This window comes from Xenopus laevis, chromosome 8L (assembly GCF_017654675.1).
Source record: "Xenopus laevis strain J_2021 chromosome 8L, Xenopus_laevis_v10.1, whole genome shotgun sequence".
NCBI classification, from domain to species: domain Eukaryota; kingdom Metazoa; phylum Chordata; class Amphibia; order Anura; family Pipidae; genus Xenopus; species Xenopus laevis.
In genome coordinates, this window is record NC_054385.1 from 74,097,312 (window position 1) to 74,113,590 (window position 16,279).

General features: G+C 39.3%; 3 protein-coding genes across 3 annotated transcripts in view; 1 reads left to right on the forward strand and 2 right to left on the reverse strand.

The window, feature by feature from the left end:
* alkbh1.L (alkB homolog 1, histone H2A dioxygenase L homeolog) lies at nucleotides 1–11,195 on the reverse strand. The gene is given in 6 exon segments (NM_001094523.1): nucleotides 1–765; nucleotides 972–1,165; nucleotides 8,282–8,372; nucleotides 8,472–8,634; nucleotides 9,003–9,111; nucleotides 11,005–11,195. Coding segments are annotated over 6 exon segments (1,194 nt in total). The 5' UTR covers nucleotides 11,191–11,195; the 3' UTR covers nucleotides 1–314.
* LOC108698692 (SRA stem-loop-interacting RNA-binding protein, mitochondrial) lies at nucleotides 11,174–14,968 on the forward strand. Its single transcript, XM_018230375.2, has 4 exons — nucleotides 11,174–11,314; nucleotides 11,657–11,715; nucleotides 12,816–12,923; nucleotides 14,847–14,968. Exons 1-4 carry the CDS (start codon nucleotides 11,248–11,250, stop codon nucleotides 14,910–14,912), a joined length of 300 nt encoding a protein of 99 aa, XP_018085864.1. The 5' UTR covers nucleotides 11,174–11,247; the 3' UTR covers nucleotides 14,913–14,968.
* Nucleotides 14,904–16,279, reverse strand: part of snw1.L (SNW domain containing 1 L homeolog) — a 14,024-nt gene continuing 12,648 nt past the window's right edge. Inside the window, exon 14 of the mRNA XM_018230374.2 lies at nucleotides 14,904–16,062. Within this exon, the coding sequence (XP_018085863.1) occupies nucleotides 15,867–16,062 (196 nt within the window). The 3' untranslated portion in view covers nucleotides 14,904–15,866. The remainder of the gene's footprint in view (nucleotides 16,063–16,279) is intronic.

Consider the following 16,279-nt stretch of genomic DNA (forward strand, 5'->3'; position numbering starts at 1 on the left):
AGCGATAAGTGGATTTATTTAGAATAATGATTCTAGATATGGAAATGTTTGGCTTGCATAACCCTGTACAACTGTAGTGCTTTAGGTACAATGCTTTTAGCATAGATTTTGGGGGGCTTTAGTTCTCCTTTAGTCATACATATACAAGACATTTGTAGAATCTGAAAGGGATGTTTGCAGGTATCAGTTAAATTTGAAATACATTTCAAGAAAACAGTTTTAAGCAAAATTGTATTTTTTGGAGCATCCAATATAAAACCTCCAAAAATACTTGGAGCTCATAAGACATTATTTATTTAACTGCAAAGAAAATTTTACCCATCCTCTGTCATTTTCATACGTTTCATCAGTACACCCTTTGCATCTAGTCCTTCACTGCTCATCTCTTCATCGTAATAGTGATAAGAGTCTGCTTCAGTTAACTGACTCACATTTCCCGCATGTGAAAATGAGCCCCCCTCTTCCAAAACCTGTCTGACAGTCATATTAATGCGAGAACTAAGCAGATACTGCACACATACTTCCCAGTCTAGAGAAGAACAAGGTTCAATAAGAGAAGGATCAGAGGTTTCAGTGGATGGAGGAACAGAAAGGCATGGTGGCAAGGTGTCTCCCCCAGGAAAAGGGAGAATACGTGGCACAGCATGGTACAACAAACGACTTGGTCCTGACATCACCATAATGTCACCACTATGCATCATCATTGGGGTTGGCATGAGTTCCCGGTTTAAGCCTCCCAACAAGAATATGCAGGACTGGCCAAAGCTAGAAGAAAAAGAATACAATTTAATTAAGCTGGAAAACAGAAGAATTATTAGTTTTTTTTCCTTTTTTTTTTTTTTAAATATTAGGACTGCTTTTGTCTACACCACCTAGCTGTATTCATGAGGTACAGATCTTTATAAACCCCTCCTCCCTCAAATTATTGACAGATGTATGATACTAAAATTGTACCCTTGTTTGTCTCCCACCTGAAAGACAGAAGGGGGCTCTGATGGTCCAGCTCAGACTCATCAACATGAATGCCCAGAGATGAATCCAGATGATAGTAGTTAAGGATTCCAGCCTCAGGTTTGAAATTGTGGAAGCCACAGGCTGCAGACACACAGCGGGAGAGCTCTGCCAGCTCCAGTGGGAAAGGGGTACGATGGTCACTGTTGTATGTCTTCAGGTAAAAGAACATTGTAATGAGAAACTAGAGGCATGTTTTATTATTGAAAAATTCTTTGAATTACAGCAGCTGCATTTATTGTAATGTCCTATTGCATTTGACACAGTTTTTCCATATGTTATTTTCTCTTACCAGGGAATCCACTTGTCGGAATACGGTTTATATCACCATTATAGGCTTAACCTTGTTAAAAAAAAAAATTGGTTTTTACTTAACCAAAAAAAAAAAACCCACCAAGGCAGTTTTAACTTTAAATGCAAAAAGTCTTTATTAATAAATTACTTACCAATTCTCTGCTTGTGCTCCTCTTTAGAAATGACGACAGGGCGGTGATCCATCGTGCGGCGCTGGATTTCTCCTCCCTGCCTTCTATAGGAGATAGCAAGAGAGGAGAAATCGAGTGCCCCACGATGGATCATCGCCTTGTCGCCGTTTATGAAGAGGAGCGCAAGTCATTTCTTAATAAAGACTTTGCGCATTTAAAGTTAAAATTGCCTTGGTGTCTTTTTTTTCGTTAAGTAAAAGCAAATTTAAAAATTCTTTTTATATTTAATGTTACTGGTCCTTTAATGCTCATTATGTTTGGATACAATGTTAAGATAACAATACTATTGTGAGTGCTTTGACATGCTAAGTAAAGCAAGAACACACTGTTTTGCTTTTATCTATTAGGTTGTGGCTTCCACTGTTACATTAATTTACATATAGGTGTTTACTATAGTTACTATGGTAACTAACAGACTTTTTGGTGCTTTTTTTTTTCTTTTTTAAGGAGGGGGGTTATTTAGGTCTGCTCTTTGTACAGCACTGTATTTTTATTTTTAATCACCAGAGACCTGTCAGTGCAGTGTAAGGGTAAGGTCACACTGGGCGTTCGGAAAACAAATTGCCACGTGTGATTAGCGCCTTCGGGCGATTTTGGAAAACGAGACGCCACGTGTGATTAGCGCTGGGGATTTTTCATTTTAGCCAGCGCAGAGTGAGGTAAGGCGTTTGGGGAGATTGGTCGCCACAAAGACGAGGCGATTAGTCGTCAGGCGACTAAATCTCCCCAAAACGCCCAGTGTGACCTTACCCTAAGGGCCAGGGCAGACACTGCTATTTTGGGAGATTAGTCGCCCAGCAACAAATCGCTTCTTCTTTGGGCGACATCTCCCCGATCTGCCTTCCTGCCGGGTACAATGTAAATAGCCAGCGGGACGGAAGTCAGATCGCTTCAGCTTTCAAAACTCGCTCGAAGTTTCCTCATGAGGCAACTTCGAAAAACAAAGAGCTCTGAGTGCCATTCCGCCGCGGGAAGGCAGTTCCCGGAGATTAGTCCCCTGAAGAAGAAACGATTTGTCGCGGAGTGACTAATCCCCGAAATAGCAGTGTGTGCCCTTACCCTAATATGATATTTTATAATCTCCAGACTCCTGCACCCAGGCATGTATTAAATAGAGTGCACACTTCATTGGTGCTCCATTTGTGGACTTTGTTTAAATGCAGCACATATAGCAGCATAAAGGCAGCACCAACTTCACATCTGTTTTTCCAATTATAGCAGAGAAAGTGCGAGAAAAGTGCATTCTTTCCAAGACATACACATGGTTAAGCAAAACAATACAGTGTACTGGTAGAATAAACAGCTATAAAACACAGCAAAATAGTAGTCTCTGTGGTATGAGTGGTTAATACATTACTGCCAACTTCATATTTAAAGCCCAAGAATGTCCAGAAGAATAAAAGTAGTGCTAACACAATACTCATCAGTACAATGCAGTACCGTTTTCACATTTAATGTCCCAAAAGACACAGCATTGTAAAATCAGAGCAAGCTTCAAGTTTAGTGCCTGTTTCTAGCTTGATAAAGAGCCAAGACTGGCTCAAAAGGTTGCTATTTTCTGGGAGGTCAACTAATAGCACATAACATAATGCAGTCACAACAACGTTCAGAGTTCAAGGCTGGTACTTCACAACTCAACGTGATTAGCCTAAATGCAAATGGTCTTAATTCTCCTAAGAAACGCATTCTACTAAGTTCAGAATTAAGACGCCTTAATCCTTGATCCTGCTATTGACTGTTCTAAAGGCATCTCTAGCATAGCTACGAATCTCATTCGCAATATTACAAAAGACTTACACTGACTACAGGTCATTGATGCATGGCGCCTTGCCAGACCAACAGAACGAGACTATACCTTTTATTCAGCAAGACATGATCTATACACCAGAATTGATTACTTATTTTTGTCCCAGCATCACCTTGGTGATCTAGGTAAGGTCGAAATATTCACCCGTTCATGGTCCGATCATGCCCCTATATCTTTATCTGTCTCTTTGAAAACAGACTCCCCCAGAGCAAATACCTGGAGATTAAACGAGGCAGGATTGAAGGATACGGTATTTTTGGACGAACTTAAACAAGCCCTTACGAACTATTTTAAAGAAACTGTGACAGAGGATGTTAGCCCTATAACAATCTGGAAGGCCCACAAATGCTACATTAGGGGCATACTTATCCAATTATGCGCTAGGAGAAAAAAGGCTCACAAGGCCAAACATGAGGAATTGCTTTCTGAAATTCGAAAACTTGAAATCACTCATAAAAGTGCCCCTACTGCAGCAATTTTGTCACAACTAGTTACGCTGCGCACAGAATTAGCAAATCATCATAATCTTTTCACTGAGAAAGTTATTCTACGAATGAGACACCGGTTCTATGAACATGGGGACAAGTGTGGCAGATTGCTAGCCCGACTTTTACGTGCACAAATCACTAGAAACCACTTTCATAGCTTACAATCGAAAAAAGGTAGTTTATTGCGTCATAGCCCCCATATAGCACAAGAATTCCACAGGTATTACTCTGATCTCTACCAGATTAACTCCCCACCATTAATTAATGGCGCATCCCACTCTGAAGCAATAGATACATTTCTTGACTCAGTGAGTATCCCTCGTATAAGCTCAGCACAACGCTTGACCTTAGAGGCAGACATTACCTCTGACGAAGTCTTTCATGCAATTAAATCGTCCCCGACAGGCAAAAGTCCATGACCAGATGGATACACCATAGGCTATTATAAAACATGTTCGGACTTACTCATTCCCCATTTGACAAATGCATTTAATGCCCTACAAACTAACGCCCAATTCTCGCATAATTCTCTGGAAGCACATATCTACCTTTTGTTAAAGGCTAATAAAAATCCAGAGGATCCAAGCAGCTACAGACCCATTTCTCTGATAAATGTCGATGTAAAACTCTTGGCGAAAATTCTCGCACTCAGAATACAGACAGTAATTAACCCCCTGATAGGTCTTGACCAAACTGGCTTTATTACTGGTAGGGAATCTAGAGATAACACCAACAAACTGATTAACATACTTCATTACGCGAAACATAAAAACATTCCCCTTATGCTTCTGTCGACAGATGCCGAAAAGGCATTCGACAGGGTTAGCTGGACCTATATGTTTACATGCCTTACAAAATTTGGATTTGGTGATAAAGTTAGCAAATGGATTCAATCTCTCTACAATGGGCCTGTAGCCAGAGTAAGGGTGAACGGGGTACTTTCGGATTATATCTCTATCAAAAATGGCACCCGACAAGGTTGCCCTCTCTCGCCCTTGAACCCCTCCTTATACATATTCGATCTCATCCAGACATTTCGGGTGTCACTATTACGGATAGACAGTACAAAGTGGCAGCTTATGCAGACGATCTGCTTTTTTTTCTTACAAATCCCTTAATCTCCATTCCTAACCTGAATGTCTTATTTGACGTATTTGGGAAATTAAGCAACTTTAAGATTAACTATACCAAATCTTTAGCGCTGAATATTTCTATCCACCCACGCACGATTCAAGGGATTTCCAAGAACTTTCCGTATAGCTGGGCGAACAAGCAATTCACCTATTTAGGCATCGTGATCACGAAAGATTACGATGAGTGGGTATAAGTTAACTGTAAGAAACTGCACACTAATCTGACTAAGGATTTCCAAAACTGGTCTAAACAGCCTATGTCTTGGGTGGGCCGCATTAATGTCATTAAGATGAATGTTATGCCAAGATTGCTATATTTATTCCAATGTGTCCCACTTTCCTATCCACAAAACTGGCTGAGGACTTTCCAATCTTCCATAGTAAAATTTATATGGCACGGCCGACATCCAAGGATAAAATCGGCCATTTTGTATAAAAAAAAATTGAGGGTGGACTAGCCCTCCCTGATTGTGCACGCTATCTTCACGCTGTATTACTCAATAGGATTCTTGATTGGACCTACCATCTTGATAATAAAGGTTGGGTCGAGATCGAACAACAATCTACGGGTACACACCTGATACACTTGCCCTGGATAGACAAGATTCACCGACGGATTTTGCATAACTTGCACCCGCTACTTAAAAGTACAATGAAGGCCTGGGATCTGGTGAAAGGGAACCCTAAATTTACATCTTTCCCCTCTCCACTCATACCAATTACGAATAACCCAGCATTTCCAGCTGCACTAAGGACAATTACCTTTAAGGAATGGTTAGTAGATGGACATCTACAATTTTTACATGTGATGGAAAAAGGCCACCTCGCTAGCTTAGATTTGCTTAGGCAAGTTAGGCCGAACGAGGTCCTTCAGGAGTATAAATATTTTCAAATTAAACATTTTTACACCTATTTAGGCTGTACGAAAACCTTGGGTAGACAACTCACCCCATTCGAAAATGTATGCAGTAAAGATGTACCACCGAAACATACAATATCACTTGTATACGATTTGTTAGGTCTCAAAGTTGCACTAAAGCACCTGCCATTTGTGAAAGCATGGATAAGGGACTTAGGCCTAGACATCTCAGAAGATGACTGCAGCAATGGAATAAGTAATCTAATGTTTAGCTCTAGATGCTGTAAAATTCAAGAGCTCAACTATAAAATCCTGAGTAAATGGTATTACACACCCCTTAAACTACACCGTATCTACCCTGCTGTAAGTAATCTATGTTGGAGATGTAAGGCTCACACAGGTTCCCTTCTGCACATTTTTTGGGAATGTCCTATTCTGGCGGAATACTGGGCGACAATTTTACGACTCTGCTCTAAAGTTCTAGGGAGGAAACTATCTGACTCACCCGGTCATGTCTTATTGTTTTGGGAGGTTGGGATCGAAGAGGGAATCCCAGATACCACCCTGGAGAGGCACCTACTGAATGCTGCTAAGATACTCATTCCACGGCTCTGGAAATCTTCCAGTCCACCGTCCGCTAAGGAATGGGCAGGTAAAGTGAATGAGATAGCTAAATTTGAGGAGTTATCTACCTTTTCAAGTCAGAAATACTCTAAGTATAGAGACACCTGGTTGAGATGGCTACTGTTTAGCGATACAGACGAATACAAACAATTACTAGAGTCTTGATAGGGAAGGAAAGGGAATATAATAACTGAGTTCCTAGAACACTTTTTGAGGGCTGGTTCCCTCATTATGAGTCACGCAACTTCTGATACTGAGATACTACGGGCATGATATCACGCAAGTTATGTTTAAGTGCTCAGTTTCATGTTATCCTTTCTTGACGATATCATCTATCCGTAAACGAATTTGCATTGTGTTAATATGTAATGGCATCGTAAAAATGACTGTTCATTATTTTGGATGCAGACTTGCCTCCCCCTCCCCCCTTTCTTTCTGTATCCCCCCTCCTTTTTTACTTATGTATTTATTCATTTTGTTTCTTTCTTCATGTACATTTCTTTTTTCTTCAAAATCAATAAAAATTATATTGCAAAAAAAAAAAAAAAAGGTTGCTGTTGCTCTGCATGTGAAAATAAAGGCTTTTTAACAGAGGTTTGGAGTTCTTCCTACTATGAATTTCTGCAAGTATTTTGTAAAGAGTGTGTAGAAGTGTGTGCTACCTGATTCTGAATAGAACGGTTTCATGTTTGAAGGGCAAGGAAAGTCAGATTTACTGAAAGAGTGGCACTATATGAACCCAGACCAGGGATCCTCTTTTGTAACAAAAAATAAATAAAAAAAGCCCACATTTCTGGATTGTGCTTTCCATTCCAAAGTGCCCACCATTCTAAAGCCATATTGCTGATAAATGTTCTGAACGCTTTCTGAACTGTATAGCTAAAAGAGCTATGCAGGGATTACAAAACATGAAACATTCTAGAGATGGGATAGGATTTATCTTAATCTAAGTGATGGCCGAATCAAGTACTTTTTACCCATAAAGAGGACCACCTTACCAGAGGCCACCCCTTCAGACTAGTAGAAAAGAACTTTCATTTGAAGCAGTGTAGGTGGTTCTTCACAGTGAGGACAGTGAGGTTGTGGAATGCTCTGCCGGGTGATGTTGTGATAGCTGATTCTGTTAATGAGTGGCATGGATGATTTCTTGGACAGACATAAAATCAAAGGCTATTGTGATACTAAATTCTATAATTAGTATAGATATGAGTATATATAAGTTTCTGTGAAGGTATGGAGGGGTGTGTATGGATACAGTGTTTGGAGGGGTTGAACTTCATGGACTTTGTCTTTTTTCAACCAGATTTTACTATTTAACTATGTAAGTGACTTTGAACCACATGACTATTTTCTGTGTGCCTTACATGTGGATTTTCCAACTGTGGGCTTTTGCTAGTTTGCACAACTGCAAATTACGTTTTAGATTGACAAACATCTGAATCTAAAAGTGGATTAAGAGCATCCTTAGAAAATTCAAACAGTTGTCAAACCCAGCACATAAGTAGGCAATTTTGCCAAATGGTGGTGGTAACAGATTGGAAAACTGTGCATGTCACCTATACGAGTGGAACGTTTAAAGGGGAAGTACACCTCAAGAAAAAAAACCTCAAACACTGGGCGCTGTTGTAATATTGCACTATTTCTCTGTTGCCACAGGTGCTGATCTATATACAAACTTTGTCAAACCCAGCACGCCTACCTGATTTTTGCGCATGATTACAGTCTTAGTTATATTGCTCAGAATAACTTGCTGGCAAAGACAGTATTTATCCTGGGATTCACAGGGCCTGATTTAATAAACTGTTAACCAACTGGGACTCTCAACAAGGACAGACTTAACTAAATAGAGTGGCTAGAAACAAGAGTCTGCATACCTTTGTGTCCCATTTATAGTGATAGCCAAGTGTCACCCATCTTAGTTTCTCCAGTATGCTCTTCTTATGCCTCTTCTGTGCCGATTTATTCCTGTTGGATCATTGATATGAGATAAGAGAATTTATTTGATAGTGGCCATATCTGTAAGCGAATAACTAAACATATATCTGCAACAAGCACTATGCTCACCTGAGCTGTTCCTGACTAGTACACCACAAGTCAGAAGTTTGTTCCAAAGGCATGTGCAAGTCAAGATTGCAGACATTGGGTTTGCAAGGATAGAGCTTTAGACACTGCCTCACCCAGCGATGCTGCCAGCCAGGGAGGAAGGGATTTGAGATAAAAAGAAACCCTGTAAAAATAAAACAAGTTGGTTAAACTGGAAATGTTAGCAAGCTAAAACTTGTTATGTATTGTGAAAGCAAGTCATTGGATGCACTAGAATAATAGGCCTGAGTGCAGTACATGAGAGGCCAGTTCTTCAATTTGAGTCTTGACTGAATACAGTGTGGAATGCAATTAGCAACCATGTGGAATAGAAGATTTAGAAGAAAACTACCATGTTTTCCAGGTGTGAGTTCAGTTAAGACACTTTAACAGATCACTGCATATGGGTTTTTAGATAAAATAATGGCACACAGATTAGTTGTATGTAGATATAAGAGAATGTGGACTGTAGGCAATCTGAGGTTGCACAATATGCAGATTTAAACATAATACCTGGGTAGCCCTCCAGGCCATACACTTTCCATTGGTGCAGTGGCTGTAAGCCAACTCTGCTAGCTTCCTGGTCATTTAGTGAGCTGAGACCCAAACATTTGCTTTGAACCTGCAGGTAAACAAAGGACATTTTTATTCAGAATATAATCATTAGTTTGCACAGCTCTGTTATTGCATATCCCTTTATGCCAATACATAGTTATGTGATCAGTAAAATGTTATCACACAATTAATTAGAGTGATATATGGAAACATGATGCAAAAACATGAGGCCAAGTTACCTGCTACCCATTCAACTTAAATGATATTTAAGGAGCTTTCTTTATATGCTGCTTTAAAGGAAAACCATACATTCAGAATTAATGATCAGTAGAAGACACAGCTCTGGCCATTCAATTGCTGATGTGAGTAACCGAGTAAGTATATGTCCTTGGGTTTTGTGTGAACACAAGGACAGAGATGGGCATACTTTAGTATTTAAAATTAAAGTTTTTCTAAACAGGATTATCCACTGACCCTTTTGTCTTGATTCTGCAGGTAAGAAACTGAAGTATAAGACTTTGTTTTCAGTTTCAGATTTTGCCCTGTTAAGTGCACAATATATAAAAAAACAAATATAGGTCCTAATTAAATAATTGACAAAATGTTCGTTTTCATATATTATGTAACAGCAACACTCTTTTCTCACTGTCTAAGAGCTCTAAAACACTACTGGGGACAGTTTCTCAATAGAGCATTCCTCTTTCAATTTCTAGAATGTATAAACCATTTAACATTTGGATACTTATAAAGTACACATTTGGCAGCATTAGTTATTAGTTCCACTGCACGCTAGATTTTTTTTTTTTTTGGGAGCTTACGCCAATGGCTGGGCATAGTCTGCTTTAAGTGCTGCTGTGCATGTCCCTGTGACTCTTCAGTCATATATGTGCCAATTCATTGGACCACATCAGCACTTAAAGCAGGCTGTGCCCAACTTACGTATGATGTAAGCTGCTAAAAAAACTCATAAAACAGTATTGGCAAATGTCAAATATGGCTATTGTGATTTACTGAGAATAGTGAGGTAAATATCTCCCAAACAAAATGCATGACTGCCTTCCCTGCCAGAATGAGGACAGTTTAAATTCATGAAACTTGACACAACTGCATATGGCAAATGTGTTATAGAGATTTCCTTTGCACAAACATTAGGGTCTCCTAATCTCCTAACAAATCAAGTCTGGAGAACATTACTAAAAATATAAATATATATATAACAGATGGCGATCTTTTTGGTGAGGGTAAGCGTCACTAAACTATTATTACGGATACCTAGATGTTGCAGCAATATCAGTGTCAATAGCAAAAAAGAGCTATGTAGCTACATGCCTTAAAATACCACTTAAAGGAACAGTAAAACCAAGAAAGTGTTTTAAAGTAATGAAAATATCATGTACTGTTGCCCTGCACTGGTAAAACTGATGTTTGCTTCAGAAACACTACTATAGTTCATATAAACAAGCTGCTGAGTAGTAATGGCGGAAATTGAAAAAAGGCTATATGGCGCAGGTTAAATAGTGGATAACAGATAACATTATGTTCTACAGAGCTTATGCGCTGTGTAACTTGAGCCTTTTCTCCTTTGAATAGTTGCCCCCGTGGCTACACAACAGCTTATTTATATAAACAATAGTAATGTTTCTGAAGCAAACACAGCAGTTTTACTAGTGGAGGGCAACACTGCATTATTTTTTTATTACTTTAAAACAATTTAATGTTTTGATGTTACTGGTCCTTTAAACTTTAAGGACATTTCTATAAACTTATCTGGCTTTTTTGTAATGTTTAACCGATTCTACGCCTCCTTGTCCACAGTTTCCCCGTAATAATCATAAATAACCAACAGTGACCTGTTAATAAATTCGTCTCCAAACCCTAACATGTCATTATACCGAGTTCCCAACTACGTCCCGTTCCCAAACCACTCTGCCACACGTGACATAAAACTTATGCCTTTCACCTTTGGGTGTCCCTGACAAAAATCTATCACTCCGCTCAAATCAGCAGGTGGGTTCCTCCTCTTGTATAAGCGAAAGAGCTTTCTAAACGCATCCTCTCCTTGCTCCAATCTGTAGGCCGCCATACTGGAATCTCCCAACAGGGCGCCGCCATCTTCCGTACAGGCTCGTATCCGGAATCCCGACATCTTGCAGAACGTGCGTTCTTCACGTCTGTGCGTGTGCTAGAGGTCACATAATCCAACATGGCGGCGCCGGCAAAGAAAGTGTTTGAGGCTTTTGTGTCCCGAGTTCCGTGGACAGTAGCAAGCAGTAAGTGAGGGGATTGGATATAACATTGGCATGATGTAGGCTAGGACAGTGAGAGGTGTAAGAGAGGGAAGCTGAAGGCAAAAAGGAAATTATTCACAGACGAGGCAAATATTGCCTAACTCTCCTGAACCTGTGATTTTGAATAGCAACCCCTAGTCATTGCAGGTTAGTGCTGTCTGTAAGGCGGTTAGGCGGAGTGCGTACGTCAAGAAAGGGGATATAATGTCGGAGACGAGGCCAACAAAGTGACACATTGAATGCATATACTGTATAAGAACTCTCTTCTAGCCCACTCACTCATTTTAGCCTTTCTTCATGTGCCCCTTCTTTCTTTCTGTACAGGAGAACTAAAGGAATATTTTTCACAGTATGGAGTTGTAAAGAAATGCCTTCTGCCATTTGTAAGTATTATCGCTGTACACGCAATTCTGAAGAAAGGATATACATTTCAGGATAATCACGAGCCTGTATTATAATGTCACACGTGATGTTGTTGTCAGAATTTTGCAAATTTCCTTGAGAGATTTCTTGGCAAATGTATTGTCAGCAGAACACTGAGAATTATCATGGGTCATTAAACCACTCACCCCATGCTTTTTAGTGAGAATAGTATTAGGGTAAGGCCACACTGGGCGTTTTGGGGAGATTTGGTCACCTGGCGACTAATCGCCTCGTCTTTGCACGACCAATCTCCCCAAACGCCTTCCCTCACTCTGCGCCGGCTAAAGTTAAAAAAAAACACTAGCACTGATCACACACGGCGGTTCGTTTTCCAAAGTTGTCTCACGAGGAAACTTCGGAAAACGAATCGCCGCGTGTGATTAGCGACGGCATTTTTTTCATTTTAGCCGGCGCAGAGTGAGGCAAGGAGTTTGGGGAGATTGGTTGCCTCAAAGACGAGGCGATTAGTCGCCAGGTGACCAAATCTCCCTAAAATGCCCAGTGTGGCCTTACCCTTAGAAGTGCAGCTCTAATTTGTTTAGAAAATATAGTCCATCACCATTTTTATTTGGACACTGGAAACTTCCAAAGAGATTGTCAATGACAATAGTGATGAATAGGCATGTATTACAACTAGCTGTCAGGTGTGTGTTAGATTAATGCCAGACATTTGGCCATTGACTAGAAAATATTTAAAAATTGGGAAAAAGGATTCCTTAGCTTAGAATACTTTTTCTTGTAAAGAACATTGGGCAACTAATAAATATGAGGTGAAATGACAAGTGTTTGCCAGTAGAATCCACTTGTTTTTAACAGTTAAATACAAGCTACACAATGAAAGCAAAAATCTAATTGGTTGCTATTGGTACAATTCACCTTCTATGTCTGTAAATCATGCTCAATGACAATAGCAATCATTTACTGAAACCGACGTCACAGTGCTAATTACTAGCTGTTGCAACCTATCATTTTGTTATTATTGACTCTTGCTGTAGCATGTTGAATCATACACACAGTTGGTCCAATTGTCACTAATTTTTAGATCATTCTGTATTCACAGGACAAAGAAACTGGTTTCCACCGTGGATATTGTTGGGTTGGTTTTGCTTCAGAAGAAGGTTTACAGAATGCGTTACAGAAAGATGCACATCTGCTAGAAGGATCCAAAGTAAGAGGATATTGTTTCTGTATAGTCATACTGAAAAGTAAATAAGCTTGTGTAAGTTTGTCACACAGAAAATTAGATGAGTTCTGTGTCTCCCATTCTTCAGCTACTGCTGCCTAGTTCTGAAATTAGGTTGTCTTGCGTGTCTAAGCACAGAATTGTAATAATATGAAATGGAGTAGTATGTTTGGAGTTTAGCAAAAAAACGAGTTAAAGGTAGCTGGGAGTCATAAGTGCTGATTTGCTGCTCTCCTATGTGCCTATGTATCATGCTATGTAGAAAATTGGGAGGAAGTTGTTTTCTAACTTGCTGATTGATCGCTATGGGCAACATCACCAGCGAGATTTTTACACATCATGATAAATAAACCCCTAGAGTGTATAACCATCAGGTTGTTGGTGCACATATATTCCCTAGGCATAACTACCTGCAGATCTGATGTGGCCAAAGAGCACTGGAATTATTGGCTGCCACAACTCTAATTTGGGCACAGGTTAAGTACATGGGCTGCAAAAAATATGCATCTATATGTTATATATGCATGCTGTAAAGCAGTCCTTGAAGTGACAGTTTACTGGGGGGATAAAGTTGTTTCTTGTGAGTTAAGTTCAGCTTTAGAGGGAATGGGCATCTGAAAAAAAATCTAAGCTATCAAACACTATTCTGCATTTCAGAATTTCGGCATAATAAATTAAAAAAATAAACAGTTTTTTCCAGGTAGTCCTAATGACGAGTCTCTAATATGCTTGGACCATTACAATGTTGCAAGGGCAAAGGTGTATTCTGTCTATACATAGTTTGTATGCATCCCATTATCCTATGAAAATCCATAGCCAACTTTAGGGTCCAAGAAGCAGAGACACTTGCATCAGTCAGTGCTAGGCTGTTGATGATGTGATCCTTCAGTTTGATGGAAGTACTGTTGTATTCCAGTCTATAAAAGGTTTGCATGTAAGAGCAGGAAGGCTTTGCATCAGATAAGCCTGGGCTATGGACAGTCTTCTACAGCAAAAAGATTGTACTTTTTTTTTTTTAAGTAATTCTACATAGTAAAGTACTTGAGTTTGAAAAAAAAACAAAAAAACATGCACATTGATTTTAGCCTTTTTATAGAAAAACCTGCCTAAATGCTTGTTGATCCAGAGCAATGCAAAATGTAAACTGAATTCTCAATTGCCTCAGAGGGGGGGAAACATTTATTTTAAAATGACAATTGGACCAGTCCCTGGATCAACTTTGCACCAAAAGTTAATTTCACTAACCTTGTATTTTTCTCACTTGCTAAAAAGACCCTTCTTAAATTTGATCCAATATATAATAATTGAAAAAAAGCCATTCTGGTGTAGAAACAACTCAACTAAAAAGTGTTTGGAAGGTGAGCAGTAGGGATTGGCAAATTTTTTCGGCTTGTTTTGCCGCTGAAAAGATGCCCATAGACTTGTATGGCATTGCGTGTCAAATTTTTTGGTGCCGGCGACATTTCACAAGCAGCGAATTTTTGGCACAACGAAACAGGTCAAATTCGCCCATACCCAGTGAGCAACCCTTTTAAAAAGTTCTGGTCATCTGTGTTGTCATTACTGATACCCCAAATCTCCACCCTCATTTCCCTTACTATGCCCTAGTTACTCATCTAACTAAACGTCCACTAGCTTAATTACTGCTCCCTCACCTCAAGCCTATTTTAAAATTTCCAATGTTTTAGCCATCCTCTTATCCAAAACAGCTTCATCATCATCATCTAGGTGTGGCCTATCCCTAGCAAAAAGCATGTAGCCAATAAAAAAAAATTGCCCATTCAAAAAACCCAAGGCCATCCTTCCTACAACAATCACTTAATGCCATAGCAAAATATCTAACTTTAGTTTTGTAATTTACTAAAAATGTACTACTGTTTTAGTTAAACTTTTTTTTCTTATTTGCAGCTCCAGGTTCAGCAGAACAGGAAACTGTCAGGAAATACAAACAGACATGGGCCAGGAGAGAGCTGAACAAGGAATTTTATTGTATGGTGGATTAAAATGTCAATAAACACAACGTAAAAACATTCTTTGCATGGCTCTAGGGTTTTTTGTACAAAGACTGAAAACCAAAAAGGGATTTTGCTTCTATGTGGAGAATACCATTCTGAATTAAAGATGTAAAGGTGTGAAGATGTTATCCTAAAATTCCCAAGCACAGTTGCTTAACAGTTATATAATGGCAAATTAGAGTCATTTTCTTTTTCCCTCTAAATTGTAACTGTAGAAATTAATCAAAGGATGTGTGGGCAAAAGTCCTTCTTTGGCTGCAGACAACATTAATCCCAACAGACCCAATAGTCATCTACAAAAATATAAATTTGTATTTTTTACACCACCTTCCCAACCCTGCTTTAGTGGGAAACTAACTTTGTCAATGCGTTATTAGGCTGTTCTGCCCAAAACTGGTAGGGGATATAAAAAGAAAATGTCCAGATAGACCTAAAATACTGCATATTTATCTGATGTAAGAATATTACAGCTCACTATATTCACTGCTTCACTTTTTTTTTTTTTTAATTCAAAGTCAATGTTAAAAAAAGCTGAAGAAATAACGTATCAAAACTACTACTTGAATCATTTTTAATTAACGTTTTAATATCTGAATGTGTTTATAATCCAACAAGAATATCAGCAGGTTGTTTCTAAATGAGCCAGGAAAAATATGCCTACTGGATTCCTAGAAGAGTCTTAATTTGACCATAGATAATATCCTGCAACCTGGCAAGGACCAGCAGTAGTGACATAATTGGGCTGTAAAAACGCAGGTTAACTATGATAATAGTTACAGTGTGCAAGTTACCTGCAGCAGTAGATTTGACTGGACTGCGAAAATAAAAAATAAAATAAAAAATATGTACATATGGTCTTCCTAACTCCTGAACCTAGTCATTAACAGTCACATGAATGCACAATTGTGCCACTTCACTCCTTCCTGCGCTTCTTCATATCATGGTCATGATCTTTAGCCCGACCACTGTCAGAGGGACGCTTAGACCCTCCATGCTGTTTAGCCTCCTCCAAGAACTTGTCCAAACCAAAAGGATCCTCTTCAAATTGCACAGGCCCTTCATGGCGCTGCCTGCGATCTGCACCAGAAAAGTCCTTGTCAGGAACAAACCTGCAATGGAAATAATTAGGGGATTACTATGTGCATCAGACATCTCTCCACTGCGTCTGGGGCTGATCTGAAGAACTTATTTGAAGCAAAGGAACTGCAAAGCCTATTCCATAAGAGACTATTCCTGCTAGTTAAGAGTGCGTGTGTGACAGCTTCATTTGTCCCCTTCCATTTTAATGCATCATTCAGTTTTCTCAGTCAAACTAAGTTACCCACT

Bases quoted from the DNA above. Each gene is read 5' to 3' on its own strand.
- LOC108698692 (XM_018230375.2), top strand. From the start codon at position 11,248: ATGGCGGCGCCGGCAAAGAAAGTGTTTGAGGCTTTTGTGTCCCGAGTT. The intron at 11,716-12,815 runs GTAAGTATTATC...CTGTATTCACAG, and splicing joins AGAAATGCCTTCTGCCATTT to GACAAAGAAACTGGTTTCCA. The intron at 12,924-14,846 runs GTAAGAGGATAT...TCTTATTTGCAG, and splicing joins ATCTGCTAGAAGGATCCAAA to CTCCAGGTTCAGCAGAACAG.